Source organism: Toxorhynchites rutilus, chromosome 1 (assembly GCF_029784135.1).
Source record: "Toxorhynchites rutilus septentrionalis strain SRP chromosome 1, ASM2978413v1, whole genome shotgun sequence".
Lineage (NCBI taxonomy): Eukaryota > Metazoa > Arthropoda > Insecta > Diptera > Culicidae > Toxorhynchites > Toxorhynchites rutilus.
This window is the reverse complement of record NC_073744.1, coordinates 119,345,755-119,371,593: the sequence shown is the minus strand read 5'-3', so window position 1 is coordinate 119,371,593 and position 25,839 is coordinate 119,345,755. Positions and strand designations below refer to the sequence as shown.

Here is a 25,839-nt window from a genome sequence, read left to right as displayed (position 1 = left end):
ACAAACAATGTTTACTGCTTGGAAAAAAACTGATTATTTGCCTCAGCAGAGATTCATTACTAATATCCAAGCGCAAATATTTCCCACCCGCCATCTCCCCTCCATGTTTAAATTTATCATTACGGCTGCATAATTTACACTTCCAAACAACAATGACAGGGCCAATGCACACGAGAGCAGATACGAACGGGTGAGTAACTTGGTCGCGTTCACTCAAATTGCTTTGAGAAAGGCACTCGATCCCTCGCCGTCCTGCTCGCCCAGCAACGGTGTTGTCCAGTTGGTGTCCTCACGAAGAATGAACGTTTGCCTCAGCGAGATCCACTGTTTATATTGTAGGCGTTATTCTTCTTTTTCTTTGTTCACGGAGACTTTAAATCCTACGATTTCCCCTTCGTTGCTCATCAAGGAGTTGCTCGTTATTGACAGCTCTGTTCGGAAAAGCACACAAATGGACAGAACAAAAGTATGGGGAAATGAGATTGCTTCCATTTTTCATCAATTTAAACCGTATACAGAATATGCGATAGTAATGTATAGCGTATCAAACAAATCTTAGAAAATTTCCGATTCGATTGGTATGCAAATCATTAAAATCCGTTCACAGCAAAAATAGTTATTAACACTTTGAAGTCCGCATGATTTGAAAAAAAATATGCGCTTGGCGCCGGCAGCACTAACTCGGATTACTTGGCTTGTCGCCGCCCGTTTTTGACATTATCGGGAAATTAGAAATTGAAATAGAAATAGATCTAGATCTAGATCTAGAAATAGAAATCTAATCTTATCGTTAGTTTTCATAAGTTCTCAACCCTATTCCCCTAATTTCATGAAATTTCGAAGATATACATACGTAAATATTACAAACATGTCCGTATTGTCCCCACTATATGTCAATGCGGATAATCATCGAATAAATGTTCTACTTTTCGGTCTGTTTTAATTTTATTAAAAACATTGAAAAACCTTCGACCGATTATTTCGAAAAACAGTACATCGAAATCAACAGTACATCGCCGGCCACTGATATACTATGCGCACGTAACCACTGTGGTGTCGCCGGCAGTCAGGCGCTAGTTTGCGTGCGTAACCACCGTGGTGTCGCCGGACGCCAAAGTGTTAACGTTAACATTATTTCATAAAAACGTGACCTGTTTTCTAATTTGGCACCCTTAATGAAAGACGTAGTTCTACGTCAAAAATAGTTTTTTTTCATGGTGACCCTAACGTAACATAGAAAAATAGGAACTATATCGATTATTTTAAGAGATAAAGAAAAACTTTGTTCTACAAAGATGTGTCAAATAACTGGGACTACAATATTGTCGAACCTTGTTTACCTCTATCTGTAAAGATAAGAAAGTTGGATTTTTTCTTTCATCGAAAATTTTGGTCACCCTTTTTTTGACAACATTAAAACCGAGCGCTCTATCATATGTAACAACTTTGTCTAAGACAGTTGTTGTATAGAGAATAACTTTCGAGCTCTAAATGCTAATTCCACTTAAATGCATCTCATGGACCATTGTGCATTGTGCATTGTTAGTTTGAGATAACTGAAACCGATACTAATACTAGTTACTTATTATTTGGCAAAGTCGCAAAATGAAAAAAAAACAAAATAAAACAACGTATCCTTGTGTAGGGCAGATATGCGTTGCGAGTCAAATTACCCGTCGCGGGATCCTTTTGATCGAATCGGCTAATTTCGCGTGTGTAAACAATTACTTCGCGATTTGTCATGAAGAAACAAATTGGTGAAACGATCTAAACACAAACAATTTAACAATTTCCCCCTTTGTATAATTCAACTTTCGCTCCCACCCCCCTCTTTTCATGAATCTGTGCTTGTTTTCGATGGAACGAAGAGCACTTCGTTACCATTCCATCGAACGTCGAGCGCACAAATTCAGCGCAATTTTGTTGGTAAACATTCGATAACGATCTCGCTACAATGTTACACGCTTCCCCGCGTCGACTGGTGAGTACTCATGTTTCCTTCACGTCAACCTACCAGGAACGGGTTTCTGCGTGTAAGCCTTCTTGTTACCATGCCAATTGGCCGTTATCAGGAGTGCTACACTCTGGTGTTGATTTTTCATATCAGACTATGTTTAACCGGATTTAATAATTGAAATTTTGTACCCCAGCCTACACCAAATATCAACACTTTAACCGCCATGTTGTGTCACGTTTTCGCGCTCGGATGACACCATATGCATCCCACTTCTATATCGAAAGATAATCTATGAAAGTACGCATTGATGTACTTATGTGCGCACAATATAGTTAGGCTCTCATCATAAGTAACCACTAAACACCTATCTGCCCAATGAGTTGGCTATGAGCAGTCCCCGTGCGCAAACAAGACAGCGATTAAATCCTATTCGGCCGCGATCAGGTGTAGGATAGTGATTGATGCAAATGAGTAAGCAATTGCATTTGATGAAAAACAAACAACTGTATGCACACCGGGAAATATTCCCCCAGGGATGGATGAGAAAATAAATCGAATCTCATCGGTTCAAACTGAAAGGTTATTCAAATCAAGTTGCGATCAAACAGTACTCATTGAAAGCTGCTGGATGGCGTTAGCGTGAGTTCATACACTCTCAGAGAAGTGGAAAAAGCAAATTGGAAAAAAAATTGCTAATTGAAATGAACGGGAAAGCTGTGAGCTTGTTTCACCTAGTAGTGACAATTTTGGAATTTCAAAGCCCAATACTTATTTTTCTTGCAAAAAAAATGGTTTAATCATTTCGCGGTTAAAAAAAGTAATATTTTGAGAGCTTTCAAATAGGTTCAACACCCAACTTATGTTTAATTTTTTGTCAGATGCCTGGTCATCTGGTGTCTCGATGTTCAACGTCAAAAGAGCATCAATCGAAGAACACTTATATCTGCACAATCTCAGCGAATACCAAAAGTTTAACTCGTATTACATAGAACATCTTGTTCAACGTTTCGTTGTTCATGAATACTTGTAAGAACCTTTCTGCACAACTGCAAAGCGCGTATTTTAACCATTGGATTCTGCTGCAACGTCCTATTCGGTCCAAGATCCACGTAGAAGGTCATTGTTTCATAGATTGATTGGAATTGTATCCTTCGTAAAATCAGCATTCGTGGACCCTTAGTTTGTCCTGGTTTTTTTTTATTAATTCGTTTATTTTTACAGGCTCAGTTACTTAAGTTTAAAGGAGCCGAATTCTTAAATATATTTTTAAAACTATATATATATATATATATATATATATATATATATAAACAATTTTCTTACATCTATGGTTAGTAAGGTGGAAAACCGATTACTCGCGGTGTACTCGAGTTTAGAAGGGTGACATATTTTTAGGAGAAGGATGGGATATAAGGAAATTGTAACAATGTTGATGAACACTCAATTCTTAAATCTATTCGTATATCTACAGTTTATTTACATTTCAACTTATTCTACTATTTATAGCAAGGGGACGAATTACCCGCAAAGGAAGGAAAGGAGGGTATAAGGATGTAGGGACAATCACACACGAAGATCTATAGCTTTAAGGAAAACATATATATGGGACATGTAATCAAGGTCTAACCGAGCCAACACATCTCTCACCGGCACATTGGGCTGTCTTCCTCGGGCCCGAAGGGAGTTTTCTAAATTCGATCTGGCGACCAGATACACCTCGCACGACCAAACAACGTGCTCGATGTCGTGATAACCTTGGCCACAAACGCAGAGATTGCTGCTGGCAAGATTGAAACGGAAGAGTAGTGCATCTAACGAACAGTGATTGGACATGAGTCGGGAGAAGGTGCGAATAAAGTCCCGACTCAAATCCAGACTTTTGAACCACGGTTTGAGGCTAACCTTTGGGATAATCGAGTGAAACCACCGGCCCAATTCATCTTCATTCCACTTGCGTTGCCAGTTAGCGATGGTATTTTTGCGAACTAAAGAATAAAATTCATTGAAGGCGATTTGACGCTGATATATATCGCCTTCAATTGCACCTACCTTTGCCAATGAGTCAGCCCTCTCATTACCCGGAATTGAGCAATGTGAAGGGACCCAGACAAAGGTAATGACATAACAGCGTCTGGTTAAAGCACTCAAAATTTCTCGTATTCTCTCAAGGAAGTACGGCGAGTGCTTTTCCGGCCTCACTGAACGGATAGCTTCGACAGAGCTAAGACTATCCGTTACAATGTAATAGTGTTCAACAGGTCGTGAGGCGACGCTGTCCAGTGCCCAGTATATCGCTGCCAATTCAGCAATATATACCGAGCAAGGATTCTGAAGACTGTGTGAGGTGCTAAAAAATACGTTGAACACTCCAAATCCTGTGGACTCATACATAGAGGACCCATCAGTAAAGTATATATTATCACAATTGATACGCCCATACTTTGCATTGAAAATTGTAGGAACGAACCCCAATCTAAGATAATCTGGATTTTCATGGATTTTCTCCTTCATGAACAGATCAAAATGTACAGAGGAATTGATGTAGTCAGGAAAACAAACACGGTTGGGAATATACGAAGAAGGAACAACCTGCATAGAGGTGAATTCATGATATGAAGTCATGAATCCAGAATGAAAATTTAGCCCGATCAGCTGCTCAAAATTTCCGATCACCAATGGGTTCATGACCTTACACCGGATGAAGAACCGAAGAGATAATAAATTGAAGCGATCTTTTAGTGGGAGTAGGCCTGCCAAAACCTCGAGACTCATGGTATGCGTTGAGGGCATACATCCCAACGCGATACGGAGACAAAGATACTGAATTCGCTCGAGTTTAATGAGGTGTGTTTTGGCAGCTGATTGAAAACAGAAACTGCCATACTCCATCACTGAGAGAATAGTTGTTCGATACAACATTATAAGATCTTCTGGATGGGCTCCCCACCAGGTGCCGGTAATTGTACGGAGAAAGTTTATTCTTTGTTGACATTTTTTACTCAGATACCTAATATGGGCCCCCCAAGTACATTTGGAGTCGAACCAGACCCCAAGATACTTGAATGACATAGCATGAGTGATCGGTTTACCCAAAAGTTGAAGCTTTGGTTTTGCTGGTCTATGCTTCTTAGAAAAAACCACCATCTCTGTTTTCTCCGTGGAGAATTCGATCCCTAGCCCAATGGCCCAGGTTGAAAAATTGTTCAAAGTATCTTGTAAGGGTCCTTGCAGGTCGGATTCGTTTGATCCTACGACAGACACCACTCCATCATCTGCAAGTTGTCTTAGGCTGCAATTTTCTGTAAGGCAATTGTCGATGTCGCTTACATAGAAGTTGTACAAAAGGGGGCTTAAACATGAGCCCTGGGGGAGGCCCATGTAAGAGACCCGACTTACTGCCGAATCTCCGTGAAAAAAGTTCAAATGTTTCTCACAAAGCAAGTTATATAACATATTATTCAATAGAGGCGGCAGACCCCGAGAGTGTAATTTGTCTGACAAAACCTCTATTGAAACAGAATCAAAGGCCCCCTTTATGTCCAAGAATACTGAAGCCATTTGTTTTTTTTCGGCGTAAGCCATTTGAATTTCTGAAGAAAGCAACGCAAGACAATCATTCGTCCCCTTGCCCCTGCGGAACCCATATTGTGTATCTGAGAGTAGGCCATTCGTTTCAACCCATCGATCAAGGCGAAACAAGATAATTTTCTCCAACAATTTCCGTATACAAGACAGCATTGCTATTGGGCGGTACGAATTGAAGTCGGACGCGGGTTTCCCGGGTTTTTGAATAGCTATAACTCGTACTTGTCTCCAATCATCTGGAACAATATTATGCTCCAGAAACCGATTGAATAAGTTCAACAAGCGATGTTTCGCCACATCAGGGAGATTTTTCAGCAAGTTGAACTTAATTCTATCCGACCCCGGAGCAGAATTGTTACATGAAAGGAGAGCAAGAGAGAATTCTACCATCGAAAACTCGGAATCAAGATCGCACCTATCTTGTGGTATATCTCGAACATTTTTTTGCACAGGAGCGGAATAAGGACAAACCTTCCGTGCAAAATTCAAAATCCATCGATGTGAATATTCTTCGCTTTCATTCGTTGAAGAGCGATTTCTCATGTTTCGAGCCACTTTCCATAATTTTTTCATTGACGTTTCTCGTGACAAACCTCCCACGAAATTTCGCCAATAAGCACGTTTTTTCCCTTTGATCAAATTTTTGAACTGATTCTCAAGGGCTAAATACATTTGAAAATTTTCAGGGGTTCCACGTTTCCGAAAAGCTTTAAATGCATTCGATTTTTCTACATAAAGCTTGGAACATATGCTATCCCACCATAGATTGGGAGGCCTTCGACGAATAGTGGAACCTGGGATGGGTTTCGTTTGAGCGCGAACCGCGCTGTCATAGATCAAACGAGAAAGGAAGTTATACTCCTCCAATGGAGGTAAACCATCTCTGGAATTGATGGCTAGAGCAATCGCGTCCGAATATTTTTTCCAGTCAATGTGTCTTGTGAGGTCATATGCCATGTTTATAGATTCAGAAGAATTCGACCCAATGGTGATGGAAATTTTGATTGGCAAGTGATCACTACCGTTGGGGTCCTGGATAACATTCCACTTGCAATCTAACGATAGTGAATTCGAGCAAAGCGAGAGGTCAAGAGCACTTGGGTTAGCAGGAGGTTTAGGCACACGTGTTGTTTCCCTAGTGTTCAAAACGGTCATATTGAAGTTGTTACAAAGGTCATATATCAACAATGAACGATTGTCGTCGTACTGTTCCCCCCAGGCAGTTCCGTGAGAGTTGAAGTCTTCCAAGATCAATCGTGGCTCAGGAAGGAGTGAGCACATGTCATCAAGTTTTTTTTTTTTTTCTGTATTATAGTGACTTTCAACGCTTCTGGCTGGTTCGTCACTTTTACCTTCCATTTTGGAAGAATGTCGGGAGTGAGAATTGAACTCGTGATCTTGAGCGTGAGAAGTATGGATGTTACCTCCACGCCAGATCGGCTCCCATGTCATCAAGTTGTTTGCGGCTAACCGCAGCTCTCGGAGGCCAATACAAGCTGACAATACAGAGGTCTTTGCCTCTGATGTTTGCATGACAAGCAACAGCTTCGATTCCTCCAATAGGTGGAAGGTCAATTCGAAAAAATGAGTGGCACTTATTGATCCCCAATAGTACCCCTCCGTATCTGTCATCGCGGTCCAAGCGTATAATATTAAAATCGTGGAAAGAGATATCATCTCGCGAAGAAAGCCAAGTTTCGGACAGAGCAAAAACATCACAATTGAAGTTATGAATTAAAAATTTGAATGTATCCAATTTAGGGATAAGACTACGACAATTCCACTGAAAAACAGTGATATCTCCGACCTCTCTATCTAAATTAGACATCAAGAGAGATAATCATTGCAAGGAGGGGCCATGTTTGCATCAATTGCTGTAAAATTGTCTTTAATACTGGAAGCATTGAGATGACAATGGTTCTGATGGAGTCGGAAACATTAAAACACTTGAAGATTTGATTCAAAAGGTCAGACAACTTTATAAATCCCGATTGGGAAGTTGAGCTGGACGGAAAAACAGGGACAGTTGGGGTTTTTGATGTCCCCTCGAGTGCTGGGTCGTTCGAAGGTGAACTATTCCCACGGAAGCCAGGAGGAACCTGATTTTGCTTGTCCGCTGCACTCGATTTTTTAGGCAAGCTAACTAGGGGTATCACCGGGGGGACTTGTTCTTGAACTTTGGGAGTGGTCACATTTTTGCGCCGGGGATTCCCTTTGAAAATAAACGGTGTGCCCCCGCTAGCTGTGTCCGCTTCCATTTCATCAACTGGCAACGTGGAAAAGCTATTGTGTGTTGAGATTGGTTGTTGTTGTTGGGCCAGTGGAGAAGCGCCCTTTAAAATTTCCGCAAAAGTGCGCTTCGAGCGTTCCTTTAAAGAGCGCTTCTGTTTCTCCCAGGGACTCTTGTAAGTTTCACAAGCTGAGAGCGCGTGTGGGGATCCTCCGCAATATGGACACTTATGCTCAATCGCACTGCAGGATTTCCCCTCATGTTGCTCTCCGCAAGTGGCACAGCGCTCCTTGTTGGCACAATAATCTGAAGTGTGACCAACTGACTTGCATTTGTTGCAAGTCATGGGCTTTGGCACGAAGAGTCGCACAGGTAGTCTCAATTTGTCCACCATAACGTAGTCAGGGAGGGCGGCACCAGCAAAGGTGACTCGAAACGAGTCTGACGGCGTACATTTAGTTTGGTCCCCATCATGGGAGAGTTTCCCGAGTTGGCGACAGTCCAAGATCTTTACTTCCATTGAGGGAAGCTTCTTGAACTTGCCTTTTCCTTCTTTTTTTATTTGTTCTCTCGTCAGACCCGTTTCAGTTATCACCCCCTCAATTTCTACGTTATGGGAGGGTATAAATGTTCTATATTCGAGAGTGAAGTGTTGGTCAGCAACAATCTCGTTTACGTGTTTCCGTTCATTCACGACAACCCGCAATTTGTTCGGTCTAACCCTGCGAATTTCAGATACAGAAGTGTATCTGGCCAGATCTTTCATGATCTGAATCACGTTAAGGCTTTTTCCTTTTGGTTTTGGCCGGAGGAAAACAACCCACGGGCCAGTTCCAGGTGCATCTTCTGGATAAACTCTGACACGTGGAGCGGAAACAACAGAGGGAGAAGACGAGGACGAGGATTGGGTTGGATCGGAAACATCAGAAGGGGGAAGCGAAATCGATGATGGGAGAGAGGGAGTGGAAGTAACAGTCGGTTCAGAAGGGAGGCTTGCTATTTTCTTAGAGGGGGGCTTGGAAGGATGAGCAGATTCGTCCCCAGAAGAATTATCTTCTTTTTGAGGGACTCGTTTATGTTTTTTCCCAGATCTTAAATGGGATTCATTATCGGAGATCTCCATCTCTGGAGATCCTCCACTATCCTCCATTTTACAAAAATTTCTGTCTTATTTCTAATATATTATTAATTTTAACAATAATCTCGAAAAAAAAATAACAAAACAAAAATAAATTATGATAATAATATTAAACAATGAACAAATGAGTTGAATAATAATATTAATATTAAATATGTGTACCTTAAAATAAAAGTTGTTCCGATACTGCGCTCTACTGCCCTAACCAGGGAGAGACAGAGGCTACGCGCTATGGATCAACACAATAGCGCAAGAATAGCTCACACGATCACGTGATGATAATTCCCGTTAACGACAGCCACACGATGGCGATCCCGTTATGCCGATGTTCAACAGCCGCCAAGGGCTGCAAGCTGCAAGAGCGCTGCTTCCTTTGTTCCACTTCACAAAAGGTCAATTCGAAAGCGGACAGCAATGACCTTCACTCGTACACTATACCAATCGCACAATAGTAAAAGTGGCAACGCACAATAACGACACTGAACTTTACTCGTCAAGAGTTGGATAGCGAATGTTTTTGTCCTGGTTGTTCTCAATAACTTCCAATGCAACTGCCGGTCGTAAGTTCCACTACGACAAACAGACAAAAAACTATGAGATTCCCCCGCCTGATGTTGTCTTATCAGATTTCAAATTTTTCCGGAGACGCCAATGGCAGCGTAACAGAAAAGACATGTGGCTCACCGTAACCCTTTATAAGGAAATTGGAACTTTTTAAACAGTTGATAAAATTGGTGGCAATATAGTTGCCACTGCACAATGCACAATAGTCCAGGAGGTGCATTTAAGTGGAAGTTAGCATTGAGAGCTCGACAGTTATTCTCTAGACAAAAACTGTCTCCGACAAAGGTGTTACATATGACAGAGAGCTCATTTTTATGTTGTTAAAAATAGGGTTACCAAAATTGACGATGAAATAAAAAATCTAACTTTCTTATCTTCATAGATAGAGGTAAACATAGTTCGACAATGTTGGAACTGTTTTTTGCTCTTACTTTCATATTTCAAATTCTACATGCAAACTGTCTTTGAAAACCCTTTTGAGCTTACTAATACAAACATTTTGCGATTCAGAACTTGTCAATATCTGATATCTACTCTACTCCGCTTTTTTTTTAATTTGCATTAGGGTGACCATGAAAATAAAATGTTTTGCTCTAACTTCCATACTTACATTACTTACATACTTACATACTATACATATGGCTTACCAACTAAACCGGCGAACGTTGTTCTGCCATAGCAATTATTTCTAGTGAATATGTTGGGTGTTAAATGAAATATATGTAATGTATTTTAAGCCTGTTTGAATGTTTCAACGATCTCTAAAATTAATCGAATGTCAATAAAACAATAAAACAGAACAAATTAAAAGATTTGAACGAAAATGTATATAATGTTTAGTGATTCGATGTATTTCATTGACGTAACTGGCATGTTTGGTCTTTTAAAGTTAAATGTAAAGTGCAAAAAGAAATATATTTATTTCGTGGAGTAGAAAAATGAGGGAAAAATATCAATATCAATTTCGTTCAATTGTTGTATCGTTGGTGGAAAATAGATTTATTACTGTTCATGAATTGGGACCAACGATACGTCAGACAACTTCAATGAACTGATGTACCGGCCTATTTGGTAACGCATTATTTCGTCGTTTTCATTCAATAGAGTATTCACAACGGTATTTTGAAATTAAAATACAGCCATATTGCTTCCTTAATTCACGGACTTGCAAATGTATTTATGCATTTCCACCAAAACTTTATCTATAACATAATTTCACCAGACACAATTTTCGTTCAAGATTTTTTTTCTCCACTGGCAGAGAATATATTACTTTTTACATAGAACACATTTGATATGTAGAGCTAATTTTTCATCTAAAATTCATGTTTTAAAAGCGTGTTTAATCCACTCGAAAATCCATAACCATTTTTGGTTCACATAAATGATACACGGAGCTCAATGTCGGCTATGTCGAATGCAAAATTGCAGTTCGTTCGAGTAATTCTGACTCGATCGGATTTCAAAATACAGATTAGTAGTTGATAGTAGACAGATTAAAAATGTTTGTATGAGATAATCTTCGCGTCTTTCATCCAACTGAATAAATCCAGCTGTCACAACCGTGACGAACCTCCGATAGGTCAAGCCGCATTCACCCCTGGATGTGTACATCTTGACGAATAATGACGGAGTATTTCGAGTCGCTGCCATTGGTAAACAAATAAACAAAAGGTATTGCTGCCATTGGTAAACAGAACAAACAAAAGGTACTGAGAGTGAAAAGTTGTACTTCAATGTTTAGAAAATATGATTACAGTTAAATTGATTTTATTAAATTAAAAATAAGGTAAAATCATGCGATTCTTACAAATATCAACCTAATCAAAGCATTAAATTCCAGATCGATCAAAGCAGATAGATAAAAATTACTGGAGAAGATTAAACGTGAGTGTTTACTTTGAACAATTGCTAAATTCAATAGGGTTTCTATAGGACCTGAAAAGAAAGAATAGATGAATTAGATTAGTAACTAAAATCAATTAAATACTTACTGTTTATATATTTATGTTTGTAATACTTACCATGTTGATGTTACTAGTTTTAAAATCAAAAGTTGTCATTCTTGTCATTCAAAGGAATTTTTTAACAACCAAATAAAAACATTATTAAACCGGAAGACTGCAGTAATTTTTTTCAACACCAGCAATGTGTGGGACTGAATCCGACAGGACTTCACTTTATGTTTGAACTCACAGCTCACGACATCGTAGAATGGCGTTGGTCTGATAATATCGAATCTCCATAAGATACAATTCAAAATGAAAAATGATGTTCAAAATGAATTAATTACCATTAGCGGGGTCTCGTTGTTTAATGTTTATGAAATATTCGTCTTGTCCCTTCAGGCTGGCTGGGGGATTTTTCGTCTAAGAGACCCTTCTCACTCTATGATGTGAGTCACCCATGTTTCTGAGCTAGTCACTTAGAAAACATTTAAGGTGTATGTTTGGCATAGAAATCTCAATCAAGTACTATTAAAATGATGCTACGATGATAATGCGAACGTTGGCAACGTTGGTGCTATTGAAGAAGAACATGGAGGGAGTCGTATGAACTAATGCATTCCAGATTATTGTTTTTTCCTCGAATCACAATTTCTCGCGTCACTGTACAGTCGCCTTCTATGATTCTAGCAATGCTTGCGCATTGAATCTACACACGTGCTCTGCAGCAGGTGTTTTATCAGGAATCATGACAATAGCGTGATTGTCATTTTGTAAACCGACCGAGTGTTATTTGAATTATTCCAATAATTGTTTGTATTCATTCAAAAACACTTGCAGCTCGCCGACAGTACGCCTGACTTTATACGAAGTGAGGTTATAGTTCGATGTAGCGAGCGTAGCGTCATCTGTCATTTAACAACATAAATAAATTCGTTCCGTTTGAAAAACGAACGATGGTTAAATTTTTTTGAATATTGTTTAAACAAAAATACTAAAATCATGATAAAAAAAATAGGGTATGGGGGCTTAAATTTGTGCTTATATGAATTGTTTAAAGCGAAATTTAAGAAAAAAAATCAATTTTTTTTTCTGCATAGGGCCACTTTAATCTATATTAAAAATATAGTAATCGATATCCTAGTTTACAACCTATTCTCATGCCTACCAAGTTTTTTGTGCATAATTTCATCATAATCGGTCGAGCCCTTTCGGTGGAGTTCGATAACAAACACCGTGACTCGAGGTTTTCATTTATAGCTTATCAGACCAGCATTTTACGATGCAGAACTTGTCAATATCTTAATCATACACAAAGTTATTGATGGTGTTTCACCCAAAAACTCATGACTTCAATTTTAATTTACTTAAATACAAAAAATAACATTGTGTTGTAAACCTCACATTATGTAAAGCGAAACATGTTCTTTCAAATTTTGTCAATGAGCATTTTTAATGTTTGCCTCAGAAAGAATGACAAACAAATAAAGAGGGCGTATTTTTTGGGAAGAAATATCAATGACTGTGAGTGGAGTTGGAATATTGACAAGTTCTGCATCGCAAAATGTTTGTCTTAGTAAAAGTCTTTCGAAGACAGTTGGCATGTGAAATTTGAAGTATAAAAGTTAGAGCATTGAGAAGAAAAATTAAACCATGGACACCATTTGACTGATTTCCAATTGAGTATATGATATCAACTTAAATAGCTCACATTAAGGGTTACTCGAAAGTATTCGGAATTTCGGTTACGGCAAGAAGTGAAATTTTGGAAAAAAATATATAACCCTACTTATTGTTTGATTTGGTTTGATAGAGTGTAAGGCGACGAACGAAAAATTGAATTTCATCCGAAATACACATAGATGAGTTATCCAGACGCAGAAGTTGAAAAAGTTTTTCAGAAGTGTAATAAGAGATCACGTTCATCAATTTTGGACGTCAATAATCGATGCAGTCATTGTACTTTTACCGGACATCACGGTGGATCGTACCACAAGGATGTTTGCGGATTTCCTGGATAATAATTTTCTACCTTGTTCGATCGACAGAGTGTCACGAGAGACTACAAACTAAAACAGAGGTCTTAGTTTTCGAAAAATGTTTTCGTTTAGTCAACTACTGGGAGATTCGAACTGAAAAGTGACGCTCTCGTAACTTTTGGAACCACGAACCATTGATTACACAGGAACAACCATCATTTGTACTTTTTTAAATTGGTATATGTGCCTATCAATGTGTGAATTCTGGTTTCAAATGCATACCCCTGGTAGTTTAAATCGGATTTTCTCAACCAAAGCATAAGTAAATTGTAAATGAAGAAGAAATAGCAATTGTTAAATTCTAATTGTTCCCCACCATTACAAACATTTTCTCCGATTCCTGCGCTAAGAAATGAAACAGCCTCTGTTTGTGTTCTGATATGTATAACAGACACCAGCACACACTCAATCATAGATCGATTCCCTGATTCGCATTCATTTGCTTTTTAGATTCGTTTTAGCTAATTGATTACGCAAATTTAAGCGCAAAATTCAGTGCAGATAAAATTTGAAACCTAGCGCGAAATTAACGCCGGCAAATTCTGATGAGCATAACATGAAACGAGCGAAATCATGCAATGTGAAAAACCGCTTTCTCGTTGTGAAAATAAACAAGTGGGGATATTTTGTTCCACCACTAGAATATATCGCAAAATTCGCTTAATGATAACGAACATTGGTTCCATCTGAATCATAGCAACAAATTCTTAAAAAAAAACCAACAGCGAGCCCAATTTGACGCTGAGATGAAAGTTGCCATCGCTCGAGCTACAACGGGTTTGTCCTTTTGTTGTTATCGTTAATTTCGCTATTATCAAGCCTTCTGTGTATCAGACAAGAATTGATTCCTTATTCTCCTCTGGCTTTGGTATAACCTGCTCAAGCGTTCAAGGTTCCCAGGATCCCTCTACATGTTGGCGCCAGAAGAGTAACGAATCAAACACAAGCATTTTTTCCACACGATTTTCACCTTTTGTCGTAATGATTTTCCCTGCTGTGATGGGCTCTGCTTCACGGTCGAGTTGGATCGAGTCCAACCTTTACTCGGTTCCCGGTACGCCACATGCTCCTGGCGATGCCTCTCTCTGTTTGTATACAGGTATACATTCAGCATGAAAATAAATAGTAAAAGCAGCAATTTCCACAACATAGTAAACTATTTCCACTCGATCCAGGCTGGGGCACCCTCCGGTGCAGGATGTAGACGGTAGACTTCCGAATACTTGGTGCTTGTCGGATGAAACAAAACAGTTGTTTTTTTCATTTCTCGGTTTGGTCGTTCTTGGATCTGTGCGAACGATGAAGGTTGTAGTCCATTCATTTGCATTTTTCGTATTTAATTCATGCGTAATGGTATGAAACCTATTAAAATTTAATTTTATATAGTTATCGTTCCATTTACCTGCATTAACACTTTTCTCTATTCTTTTTTAAATTGGCTTTGTATAATTGTGTCAATGCTGTCAATCACTATTTTCTTGTTGAGGACATACTGCCAAGTCACCAGTCACCAAGTGATCAATTGTGCTGGAAATCACATCTGATGTGGTTGATGGGTTTTGTAATGCTTTGAAAATATTATTTTTGGAATCGTTCTTCATTCAATGGTCGAAATTTCATTACGATTCGTCATGTTTTTCGGGAACTGATAGAAGAAGATAACAAAATTTATTATAGATACCCAAATAAAAAATCCGACTCGATCAGGTTAATGAAAACTATCCTTAAAATCGCCCAATCTACCGTATACGACGTCTTGAAAAGTTTTCGTCAATGGAAATCTTTATTACACCCATACCTCGCTTTACGACCTAGATACGTTCCTGGGCCGCTAAGAAAAAAACCGTATAACGAATCAGTTATTCCAATACAAATTCGTACAAACCCTATCGGATCGGTTCCAAGCTTGTTCAACGAAAATCCGTATAAAGAGTGGCCGTATAGGGTGTATTACAAAAAAAAACTTTGGCCCAAAGAAGCGATTATAAACTCGAAGATATATGAGTGGAAAGGCTTGGAGAAAAGAAAGGATCCTGTGAAGATTATGTCCGATTTGGCTTCTTACACGATACATCAGTGACATCAATGGAGTGGATTTTATAGAAGAAGACATTAACCCGCCCAATGGGACCGAATCGAGCAAAAATTGGAAAATTATCAAACAGAAACTTAAAAAGGATGGCAGGTTGACACTGTTGACGTAAAATCAGAGCCGGTAGAATTGATGGCAGCTCACGTTCACGTCCAAAATATAAGTAAAATGAGTAATAATAATCGAAATTTGAATATCGTTTTTTGAAAAACATGATTTCTTCACTTTGATTCCTAAATTATTTTATGCCGTTGAAACTTCACTGACATAAAATTGTACGAAAAAAAAACAAAAAGTTTTACAAAAACATTTGGAACAGGCGTTCTGAAATAAGATCTTCATTACACACATCGCATTCTCGATACTTACTCCCTTCTCCCGACCTTCTCGATAAAAATGCAGTTTTAGCTGATTATCCTTAATCTAGTATCCAACAAATACCATTCAACAGAATCATGAATGGCAGAATAAAAACGATAATGTCATATAAATACCGGCATATTACCTGTATTCAAACCAAATCCAATTATAATTTTTTTATTTCAAAAATAGAACTTGCTGTTTCTGATATTGATTCTAATAAACTTACATTTCCATTGTTTTGATGATCTTGTTACACCAAACATTGAGTTCTTCACTCTATTGCAAGGATGAGATATTTTCAGTGAAAGTTTTTTTTTTCAATGTGCAGATTACATAGTTAATATGTCAATTCCCTTTTGAGTTTACGACACCATCTTGTTTTGTTGTGCATAATTTTGCTGGATAATCATGGATAATAATTCATGTTAATGAAAAATAGTGAACCGCGAACGTTTGATGAAATTGTTCCTCATTTCCTCTATCGATTTTTATTTATTTACTATGACTCTACATCCCATTGAGATTAGCTCTGATTCACTACTCTTCTCCAATAAACCCGGTCCATGGCTGCAGTTCTCCAACTCCCGGCTGCACCGAATCTTGCCAAGTCCTGCTCCACCTGGTTCAACCACCTCGCTCGCTGGGCTCCTCTCCATCTTGTTCCTACCGGATTAGATGCGAACACCATCTTTGCAGGGCTGCTGTCCGGCAATCTTGCAACATGCCCTGCCCATCGCACTCGTCCAGCCTTGAGCGAATTTCTGGATGCTGGGTTCGCCGTAGAGTTGCGCCAGTTCGTGGTTCATTCTCCTTCTCCATACTCCGTTTTCCTGACACCACCGTATATTGTTCTGAGCACCCGGCGTTCGAAAACTCCGAGCGCTTGTGAGTCCTCTCCAAGCATCGTCCATGCTTCGTGCCCATAGAGAACAACCGGTCGAATTAGGGATTTGTACATGGTACACTTCGTACGGGGTCCAAGCTTGTTGGACCTCAAGGATTTGCGGAGCCCATAGTAGGCACGACTTCCATTGAAAATGCGTCTTCGAATTTCACGGCTGTTGTTGTTGTCAGTTGTTATCAACGAGCCAAGGTAGACAAATTCCTCCACCACCTCGAGCTCGTCGCCGTCGATCACAACACTACTACCAAGAAGAACTCTGTTGCGATCAGTCCCTCCAGCTAGCATGTATTTAGTCTTAGACGCATTGATCCCAAGCCCAATCAGCTCGCTTCGTGTTTCAGTAGAGTATACAAGTCGGCTACCGTCGCATGTGTTCTTCCGATTATGTCCACGTCGTCGGCGAAGCAGATAAACTGACTAGAATTGTTGAAAATCGTGCCCCGCATGTTGAAGCCCGCTCTCCGCATAACACCTTCCAGCGCCACGTTGAAGAGCAGACAGGAGAGTCCATCGCCTTGTCGAAGTCCCCTGTGAGTCTCAAATGATTCCGACAGGTCACCTGAGATCCGCACACCGTTCATCGTTACCTGAATCCTCTATCGATATAGATATCATTCATGAGATTTTTTTTATCCCATTTGTTCATTTTTAGGCATTTCAGCATTTTTAGCTGTAACAGAGCCGAATTTTAATCGTTTACATGTCACATGTTTATCATATCTATAATTAGCCCACTAGTTAGAGTATTCCCATCTATACCATTGCATATGGTACACATTTACATAGTAGCCATTTAGGCGTAAGAGTTTTCCTTCTGTTCTTCCATTATCCAGTTAGACCGGACAGCGGGGAGACAGTTGATTTGATCATTGTTGATTTATTAATAGAACAGCACAGCCCGATGTGTCTTGCAGAGCAGAGCAGTTGTATGGATGAATCGATATTATTTCGATCGTGGATCAATTTCCTCCCGTGCTCCCGTGGCCGAGTGGTTAGCGTCATAACTAACATGCCGGGTGTTCGGGTTCGATTCCCGTTCTGGTCGGGGGAATTTTTCGTCAAAGAAATTTCCTCCGACTTGCACTGTGATCACGCGTATTCTAGAGTTTGCCACTCAGAATGCATTCAAGGCGTGTTATTTGGCATAGAAATCTCAACTAAGTACTAATAAAAATGACGCAAGTAATACTACGTTGAGACGGCGAAGTTCCTCTAGGAACGTTAGCCATTGAAGAAGAAGAGAAGAAGAAGAAGGATCAATCTCCATCGCTGATGATTGTTGCGTGGACGTAGCTATTCTGTAACAACACAAAGATGGTTAATGAGGGCCCTGAGTTTTGAACTCACGATCGATCGCTTACTAAGCGAACGCGCAACCAATGCACAATGGTCCAGGACAAGGCGCGTAGAAGTATATCCTAAGGTGGGCCAACTTGCTAAAACCACTCTTCAGCCATATTGGAAGTCTACTGTGTTCTGTTTGTAAACAAAACACAATACGCTTGTACCCAAGCTCGCTCGTGATCAGTCTGTCTCTTTCACGCTTCAAGGAAATAATTCCCTTCTGCTTTCTTCCGTACTGTTTTCATATACCGCTCCCCTAACCAACTTAGTAACGAAACGGCCTCACCTAGTACCATAGACCTATCTTGGTCCAGGAGATGTATTTAAGTGCAAATTAGCATTTAGAGCTCGACAGATATTCTCTAGACAAAAACTGTCTTCGACAAAGTTGTTAAATATTTTAGAGCGCTCATTCTTATGTTATTAAAAATAGGGTGACCAAAATTGTCAATGAAATAAAAAAAATCAGCTTTCTTATCTTTATAGATAGAGGTAAACATAGTTCGACAATGTTGTTGTCCCAGTTATTTGAGACATTTTTCAAGAACAATTTTTTTTCCATCACTTGAAACAACTGATATAGCGCATTTTTTCTAAGTTACGTTAGGGTCACCATGAAAAAAAAAATCTTTTTTGCTCCAACTTTAATATTATTTCAAATTCTACATACAAACTGTATTCGTAAGACTTTTAGAACTTACGAATACAAACATTTTGCGATGCAGAACTTGTTAATATCTCAACCTCACTCAAAGTTATTGACATTTCTTCCCAAAAAGTACGCTCTCTTCAATTGTTTGTCATTCTTTCTGGGGCAAACATAAACAACGTTTATTGACGGCATTTAAAAGAGCATATTTCACTCTATAAGATGGTTGACTTTCAACACTCTGTTATTTTTTGGGTTTGAGTAAATTTTAATTGAAATCATGAGTTTTTGGGTAGAAAAACATCAATAAGGATTAAGATATTGAGAAGTTCTGCATCGCAAAATATTGGTATTGACAAGCTCTAAAAGTCGTACGAAGACAGTTTTGATGTAGAATTTGAAATATAAAAGTTTTTTCATGGTCACCCTAATGTACCCTAGAAAAAAGCGCTAGATCGATTATATTAAAAGATAGGAAAAAAATTGTTCTATAAAGTTGTTTAAAATAACTGGGGCTATAACATTGTCGAACTATGTGTATCTCTATCTATAAAGATTATTTATTAGTTATTTATTTCATCGACAATTTTGGTAACCTTATTTTTGAAAACATTAAAATGAGCACTCTATCATATGTAACAGCTTTTTTGAAGACAGTTTTCGTCTAAAATACAAATATCTCCCACAAAGTTGTTTTTGGCACTTTCTATCTAAGTTGCGTTAGGGTAACCATGAAAAAACGCGATTTTGTGCTTTAACTTTTATATTTCAAATTCTAAATCAAAACTGTCTTCGTACGACTATTAGAGCTTGTCAATACCAACATTTTGCGATGCAGAACTTGTCAATATCTTATTCCTACTTAAAGTTATTGATGTTTTTCCATTGTGCAATGTGGCTACGGAGCAGGGCCCGAAAGGTTCGAAGGTGAAAAATGAGGACTGACTCTACTCTCAGCAGCTTCGCTTCGACTAGAACTGCTTCGGCAGTCACCGACAACAAAAAGTGACTTGACTAGAAAACGAATTGACTAGCGTTGACTAGCGAGGATGACTGGTGAACTAGTCCAGTCAGTGGTTATTTTAACTGACTCGACTAATGAATACAAATCTGACTCTTCATTCAACTGACTTCAATTCACACTTCCATTTCCCCCTGACACTCATACCCGTGTACACAATCTTATTTTTACGTCCATATAAAGAGGAACGAAAACATGATTTCTGATGCAAAAAAGAAGTTGCCCCTTCAAGGACGGTTTATTGTCTACCCATCGTGAATTCAAACCAACGAACTTAGACATTCATCAAGTATGCTATCAAGGTCCTCGCGTTAGTATTAGTTAGTATTAGGCGTGCAAAATAGTGCACACACACTGCACGTTATTTTATACGTGTAAGTAATTTTCGTGTACGATAGAAAAGAATCTAGCTCACCTGTAGCGTATGTCAAACCACGTTGAACTCAAACATCGATGCATGCACATGTATATGGTAGAGAGAAAGAGAGGAACGAATTCATTTTGGGGGAAGTCATTTCAAATGAAGACAATTTGACTGGGAAGAATGAAATGATATAGTCGAATCGGTAGAGGGAGATAGCAACTAAACGCCCGAATGACTGTTCAGTCGTTTTGGCGGAGAAACTGCGTGAAAAAGCCAAAAGTCATTACTAACTGACTATGGATATAGTAAGTCAGTTAGTCAGCTGACTATCCTCAGTTGACTATGACTATGCAGAGCCCTGCTACAGACACCCCCTTTCATGAGATGTTCATAAAATTATCTTACAACTTTCTCGTATGGTGTTGAATGTTAACCAACCAATTGACCGATGCATAGTTCATCAGTAGTAGTCGCATACCTAGAAAGAAGAAAAAGTAGGATAAGTATCTTGTGCAAATGAAATATTGGGTTGGGGAAAAAGAAATGTCGTATATTGTCAAGATATCTTCTTCTTCTTCTTCAATGGCACTAACGTTCCTAGAGGAACTTCGCCGTCTCAACGTAATATTACTTGCGTCATTTTTTTTAGTACTTAGTTGAGATTTCTATGCCAAATAACACGCCTTGAATGCATTCTGAGTGGCAAGCTCTAGAATACGCGTGATCACAGTGCAAGTCGGAGGAAATTTCTTTGACGAAAAATTCCCCCGACCAGAACGGGAATCGAACCCGAACACCCGGCATGTTAGTTATGACGCTAACCACTCGGCCAAGGGAGCACATATTGTCAAGATATGGCAACACTTAAACATATCTTGTGTTGTACTTATCGCATCGGGTCATACTATACGGTTATTTAAAGACGACAATCTGTGCTACAAGTGTCGTTTTAACAGTGTTGTGATTGTCCTTTTCAGTCTCAAGTTATAGCGCGTCAAAGATGGAGTACACCAAGCAAGAAATTCGCCATATTGTACGTTTTTACTACCTGCGAGGTAAAACTGCAACGAAGACGGCCGAAAAAATTCATGCAGTTTATGGACCCGATACTGTAACGATTCGCACATCACAGCATTGGTTTGATCGATTTCGTTCTGGTGTAGTAGCTGTCGAAGATACACCCCTAGTGGTAGGCCAATCGTCATGGAAACCGATAAAATCGTTGAAATCATCCAAGTAGACCGGCATGCGATCACTCGCTCGATTGGCCAGGAACTGGGTATAGACCATAAAACCGTTTGGAGCCATTTGCAGAAGATTGGATTTCAAAAAAATTATAGGAGGTTGTGTCCAAGATACGACCGCATTGTGGACGTAGAATTACACTGTTATTTTATATAAGTCGCCATACATTGGTGGCTTGAAACTACTAGGAATATAAACACTTCTCATAATTTTGCGATGTTCTCAAAAGACGCTTATGTTAATATTACTTATATTGGTGAAGTTAGTTCCGAAAGGAAAAGATTTGAACTCGTTGCAGTTCGTTTCCTTGGAATTGCAGTCCAGTACAAACAAAAAGCCCTCTTCAGTGACACGTGGCCCGAGAGTATCCGATTTCGGGAATTTGAAGATCATCGGTCAAAAAACGGTCCGAAAATTGTCAGTTTACTGTCAACGGCACCTCTCGAAGACAACTCCTCATCAAACATGAATGCATCGGATTCGATCTCGAACATCTCGAGTCAACGGTACCCTCTGCAAGACAACCGGGACGCACGCTGAGAAGCTCTTTGGAAGCTCCTTCTAATCCCGTAACAGTCGAGCCATCTTCCACCACACTCTTCAACTTCCCTTCCTACCGTCGCAGTCGTCTCGGCCCTGTATACGAAGGTTTAGAAGGGGTCTTCCAGCCTACACCTCCCGGCAAGTATACGTGTTTTGTCAATCGATCTGTCCCTGAAGATCCTCCAAATTTCAGCCCTGTCTCTGACATCGACCATGAAGTACAACAAACGCTTTCTGTAAGCCAGCCTAATTCGATTGTGTCCTGCATAAGTCAGCTGATTTCATCTTCGAATCAACCGGGACGCACACCACAAAGTATTATGGAAGCCTCTCCTGACCCCGTAACAGTCGAGCCTTCGTCTTCCGTCACCTCTACACGCTCCGTATCCTGCCGTCGCAGTCGTCCCGGCCCTGTTCACGGAGGTTCGGAAGAGGTCTTCCAGCCTGCACCTTCAGGCAAGTACGTGTGCGATAACAGTCGATCATTCCTTGAAGGCTCTTGTAATTTCAGTTCTACTTGCGACCCTCTTATTGTTGATGAACACGTAACATACGATAGCCTACAGTACCCACTTCTCTCAGGATGTGCTTCAGAAGGAGACGATCGTCATTCTGTGGCTGTTGGTACTTATTCACATAACAGTGATCGCCATCTTTCAACTTTGCACGTTTACTACCAAAACGTTGGTGGTATGAATAGTAGCATTAAGGATTATTTGCTGGCCAGTTCTGATCTATGTTACGACATTATTGCACTCACCGAAACTTGGTTAAACGACCGTACCACATCCACTCAGGTATTTGATAAGAGTTACGATGTTTTTCGCTGCGATCGCTGTCAGTCAAACAGTTCGAAAGATTCTGGAGGTGGAGTGCTGCTTGCCATCCGCCGTGAGTTAAAACCCCGCATCGTTCCAAATGACTCTTGGTTAAGCATCGAACAAGTGTGGGTTGAAATTAAGATGTTTGATCACTCGCTATTTCTGTGCGCCGTTTATGTACCACCAGACCGCGTCCGTGATGTAGCTTTGATGACCGTCCACACGGATTCGATAGCAACAGTGCGTTCTAGACTCAAACCGATGGATGAAATTGCGATAATCGGGGATTTCAATTTACCTGGAATCAAATGGAGACCTTCGAGATCAGGATTTCTGTACCCGGATGCCAATCACTCTACACTTTCGACATGCACAGTCTCCCTATTGGATTCGTACAGCACCAGCCTGCTTCAACAGATCAACCATGTCGAGAACAACAACGGAAGAATTCTGGACCTCTGCTTCGTTAGCAGTGCTGACTCAGCTCCAGTTATTTCAGCAGCGGCTGCTCCGCTAGTTACAACCGTTCCTCACCACCCCGCTCTGCACCTTGTTTTGGAAAACCTTGCTTCAAATCAATTCCGCAAAACCGCAACTGCAGTGTACTATGACTTCAAAGAAGCTGACTATAACCCCATTTCTAACGTCCTGTCTACTATCGACTGGGAAGATGTTTTAGATTATGACGATGTAGACAATGCAGTTCAAATGTTCTCCATTATCGTGAACTATGCTATTGACAGGCATGTACCGAAGCGAACTACTTTAGAGCATTCGCATACTCCATGGCAGACTAGGGAACTAAGTCAAATGAAAACAGCAAAGAGAGCGGCATTACGTCGATTTGCCAAGTACCGAACCGTGCCACTTAGGAATTATTATGTGCGACTAAACAATGCATACAAGCGAGCTACTCAATCGTGTTATCGTAGTTACATAACTAACATGCAGCTGAAACTGAAATCAAATCCTAAGTCTTTTTGGAAGTTTGTAAACGAGCAAAGGAATAAGTCCGGTCTACCTTCTACAATGGAGTACAATGGGCGCTGGAGTTCTGACACACAAACGATATGTGACCTATTTGCTGATAAATTTGGAAGCGTGTTTTCGGATGAGTCGATAACACCCGAGCAAATTGAATCTGCTGCTGGAAACGTACCTTTTCTCGGCCAGTCTTGCTCCCATATCGAGGTTGACGAGCCAATGGTACAAGCTGCTATGAACAAACTCAAGGCGTCTTGCTCAGTTGGTCCTGATAGTATTCCGTCTATTATATTGAAGAAATGCGCAGCTAATCTGACGATTCCTCTTTGTCGCATTTTCCGCTTATCGTTGATTAGTGGAAAATTTCCAACTTCCTGGAAGTCGGCGTTTTTGATTCCTGTACATAAAAAGGGTGCCAAGACTCAAATCGATAACTACCGAGGAATTTCCGCACTAAGCTCGGTCGCCAAACTGCTTGAGCTTGTTGTCTTGGAACCGATCTTTAGTTTCTGCCAGCATTACATTGTAGAAGATGGATTTATGCCTAAGAGATCTACTGTAACCAATCTGTTGACTTTCACGGCTTATATAACGGAAGGTTTCAATAGCGCCAAACAAACAGATGCGATATATTTCGACCTGACAGCAGCGTTTGACAGCATTAATCACGAAATTGCGATTTCTAAAATGGAGAATTTGGGGTTTGGCGGCAGAATAATCAGTTGGCTGCGGTCATACCTAATCGGTCGCCAGCTAGCAGTAAAAATTGGTGATCATTTCTCGCGCAAATTCGACGCGCCATCTGGGATTCCTCAAGGCAGCCACCTGGGGCCGTTGATTTTCCTCTTGTACTTCAATGACGTCAATTTTAAGATGAACCTTCCGCGCTTGTCATTCGCCGACGATATGAAAATTTATTTTATAATCAACTCGACTGCCGATGCCTGCCTACTTCAGCAACAGCTGGATAGTTTTGCCGAATGGTGTATTGCTAATTGCATGAAGGTGAACCCAAGTAAATGTGCTATTATCACCTATTCAAGAAAAAAGGAACCGATCTTGTTCGATTATAAACTCTTGGATACTTCCATCGAGAGAACCAACTGTATCAAAGATCTAGGGGTACTTCTAGACAGCAAACTATCGTTCCAGCAGCACATTTCATTAATTGTGGGCAAAGCTTCCAGAAGTCTGGGCTTTTTGTTTCGAATCGGTAAAGATTTCAATGACATATATTGCTTGAAGTCTTCGTACTGCTCGCTGGTACGTTCGACTCTTGAGTACGGCTGTCAAGTTTGGAGTCCATACTACCAAAATGGTGTCGACAGAATTGAAGCTGTACAGCGCAGGTTTGTGCGCTTTTCTCTTCGACGCTTGCCGTGGAGGGATCCTTTTCGGCTACCCAGCTATGATAGTAGATGCCTTCTAATCAATTTAGACACCTTAGCTGTTCGCCGCAATGTCGCCCGTGCTATGCTAGTGTCTGATGTCCTGACGTCGAAAACAGAGTGTCCGGCGTTGCTCCGTTCATTCCAACTACAGGTGCCTCCAAGAAGTCTGCGGAACCAAAATTTGCTGCGTATACCGGTCCGGCGAACAAATTACGCGACCTACGGTAGTATATCCGGTCTGCTCAGAATGTTCAACAGAGTTGCAGAGGGCTTTGATTTCAATTTATGTAGGGTAGCTATTAAAACGTAATTTTAAGAGAATATTATCCCATTTAAATATCATTAGGGCATAGATTCTGCCTGTTGATTATTGTAATAAATAAATAAATAAATACTTGCCTCGCAAAAAGTTGCATTACTTTCTCATGCTCGAGAGAAGCGCAGCTGTCACCCTTAGCGGAGGAGGTTTTGCTACTGGCAAGCGAAATCTAATCACATACAAAATTCCAGAACGACATTTACTTTCTTGGTGACTAAACAAGCGAAATAAACTCTTTTTGTTAATAACAACCTCGAAAACAGTAGCAATGCTTCATTATTATCAATATTAGAGCAAATGCAATCCTAGTTGAAGGCAGTTTTGCGATTGGCACGTGAAC

The 25,839-nt window shown here is 40.0% G+C and overlaps 2 protein-coding genes across 3 annotated transcripts in view; one reads left to right on the top strand and one right to left on the bottom strand.

The window, feature by feature from the left end:
• Window positions 1–25,839, bottom strand: part of LOC129767287 (irregular chiasm C-roughest protein-like) — a 434,835-nt gene that overhangs the window by 352,069 nt on the left and 56,927 nt on the right. The window lies entirely within an intron of this gene.
• Window positions 153–25,408, top strand: LOC129761380 (uncharacterized). Its single transcript, XM_055759102.1, has 3 exons — window positions 153–190; window positions 21,830–25,138; window positions 25,297–25,408. The coding sequence occupies exons 1-3, from the start codon at window positions 153–155 to the stop codon at window positions 25,406–25,408; spliced, it is 3,459 nt and encodes a 1,152-aa protein (XP_055615077.1).

Coding starts and splice junctions, on each gene's coding strand:
- LOC129761380 (XM_055759102.1), top strand. CDS start 153: ATGACAGGGCCAATGCACACGAGAGCAGATACGAACGG. Junction 191..21,829: donor ACGAGAGCAGATACGAACGG/GTGAGTAACTTG, acceptor GGGAATTTGAAG/ATCATCGGTCAAAAAACGGT. Junction 25,139..25,296: donor ATTGAAGCTGTACAGCGCAG/GTTTGTGCGCTT, acceptor CGTCGAAAACAG/AGTGTCCGGCGTTGCTCCGT.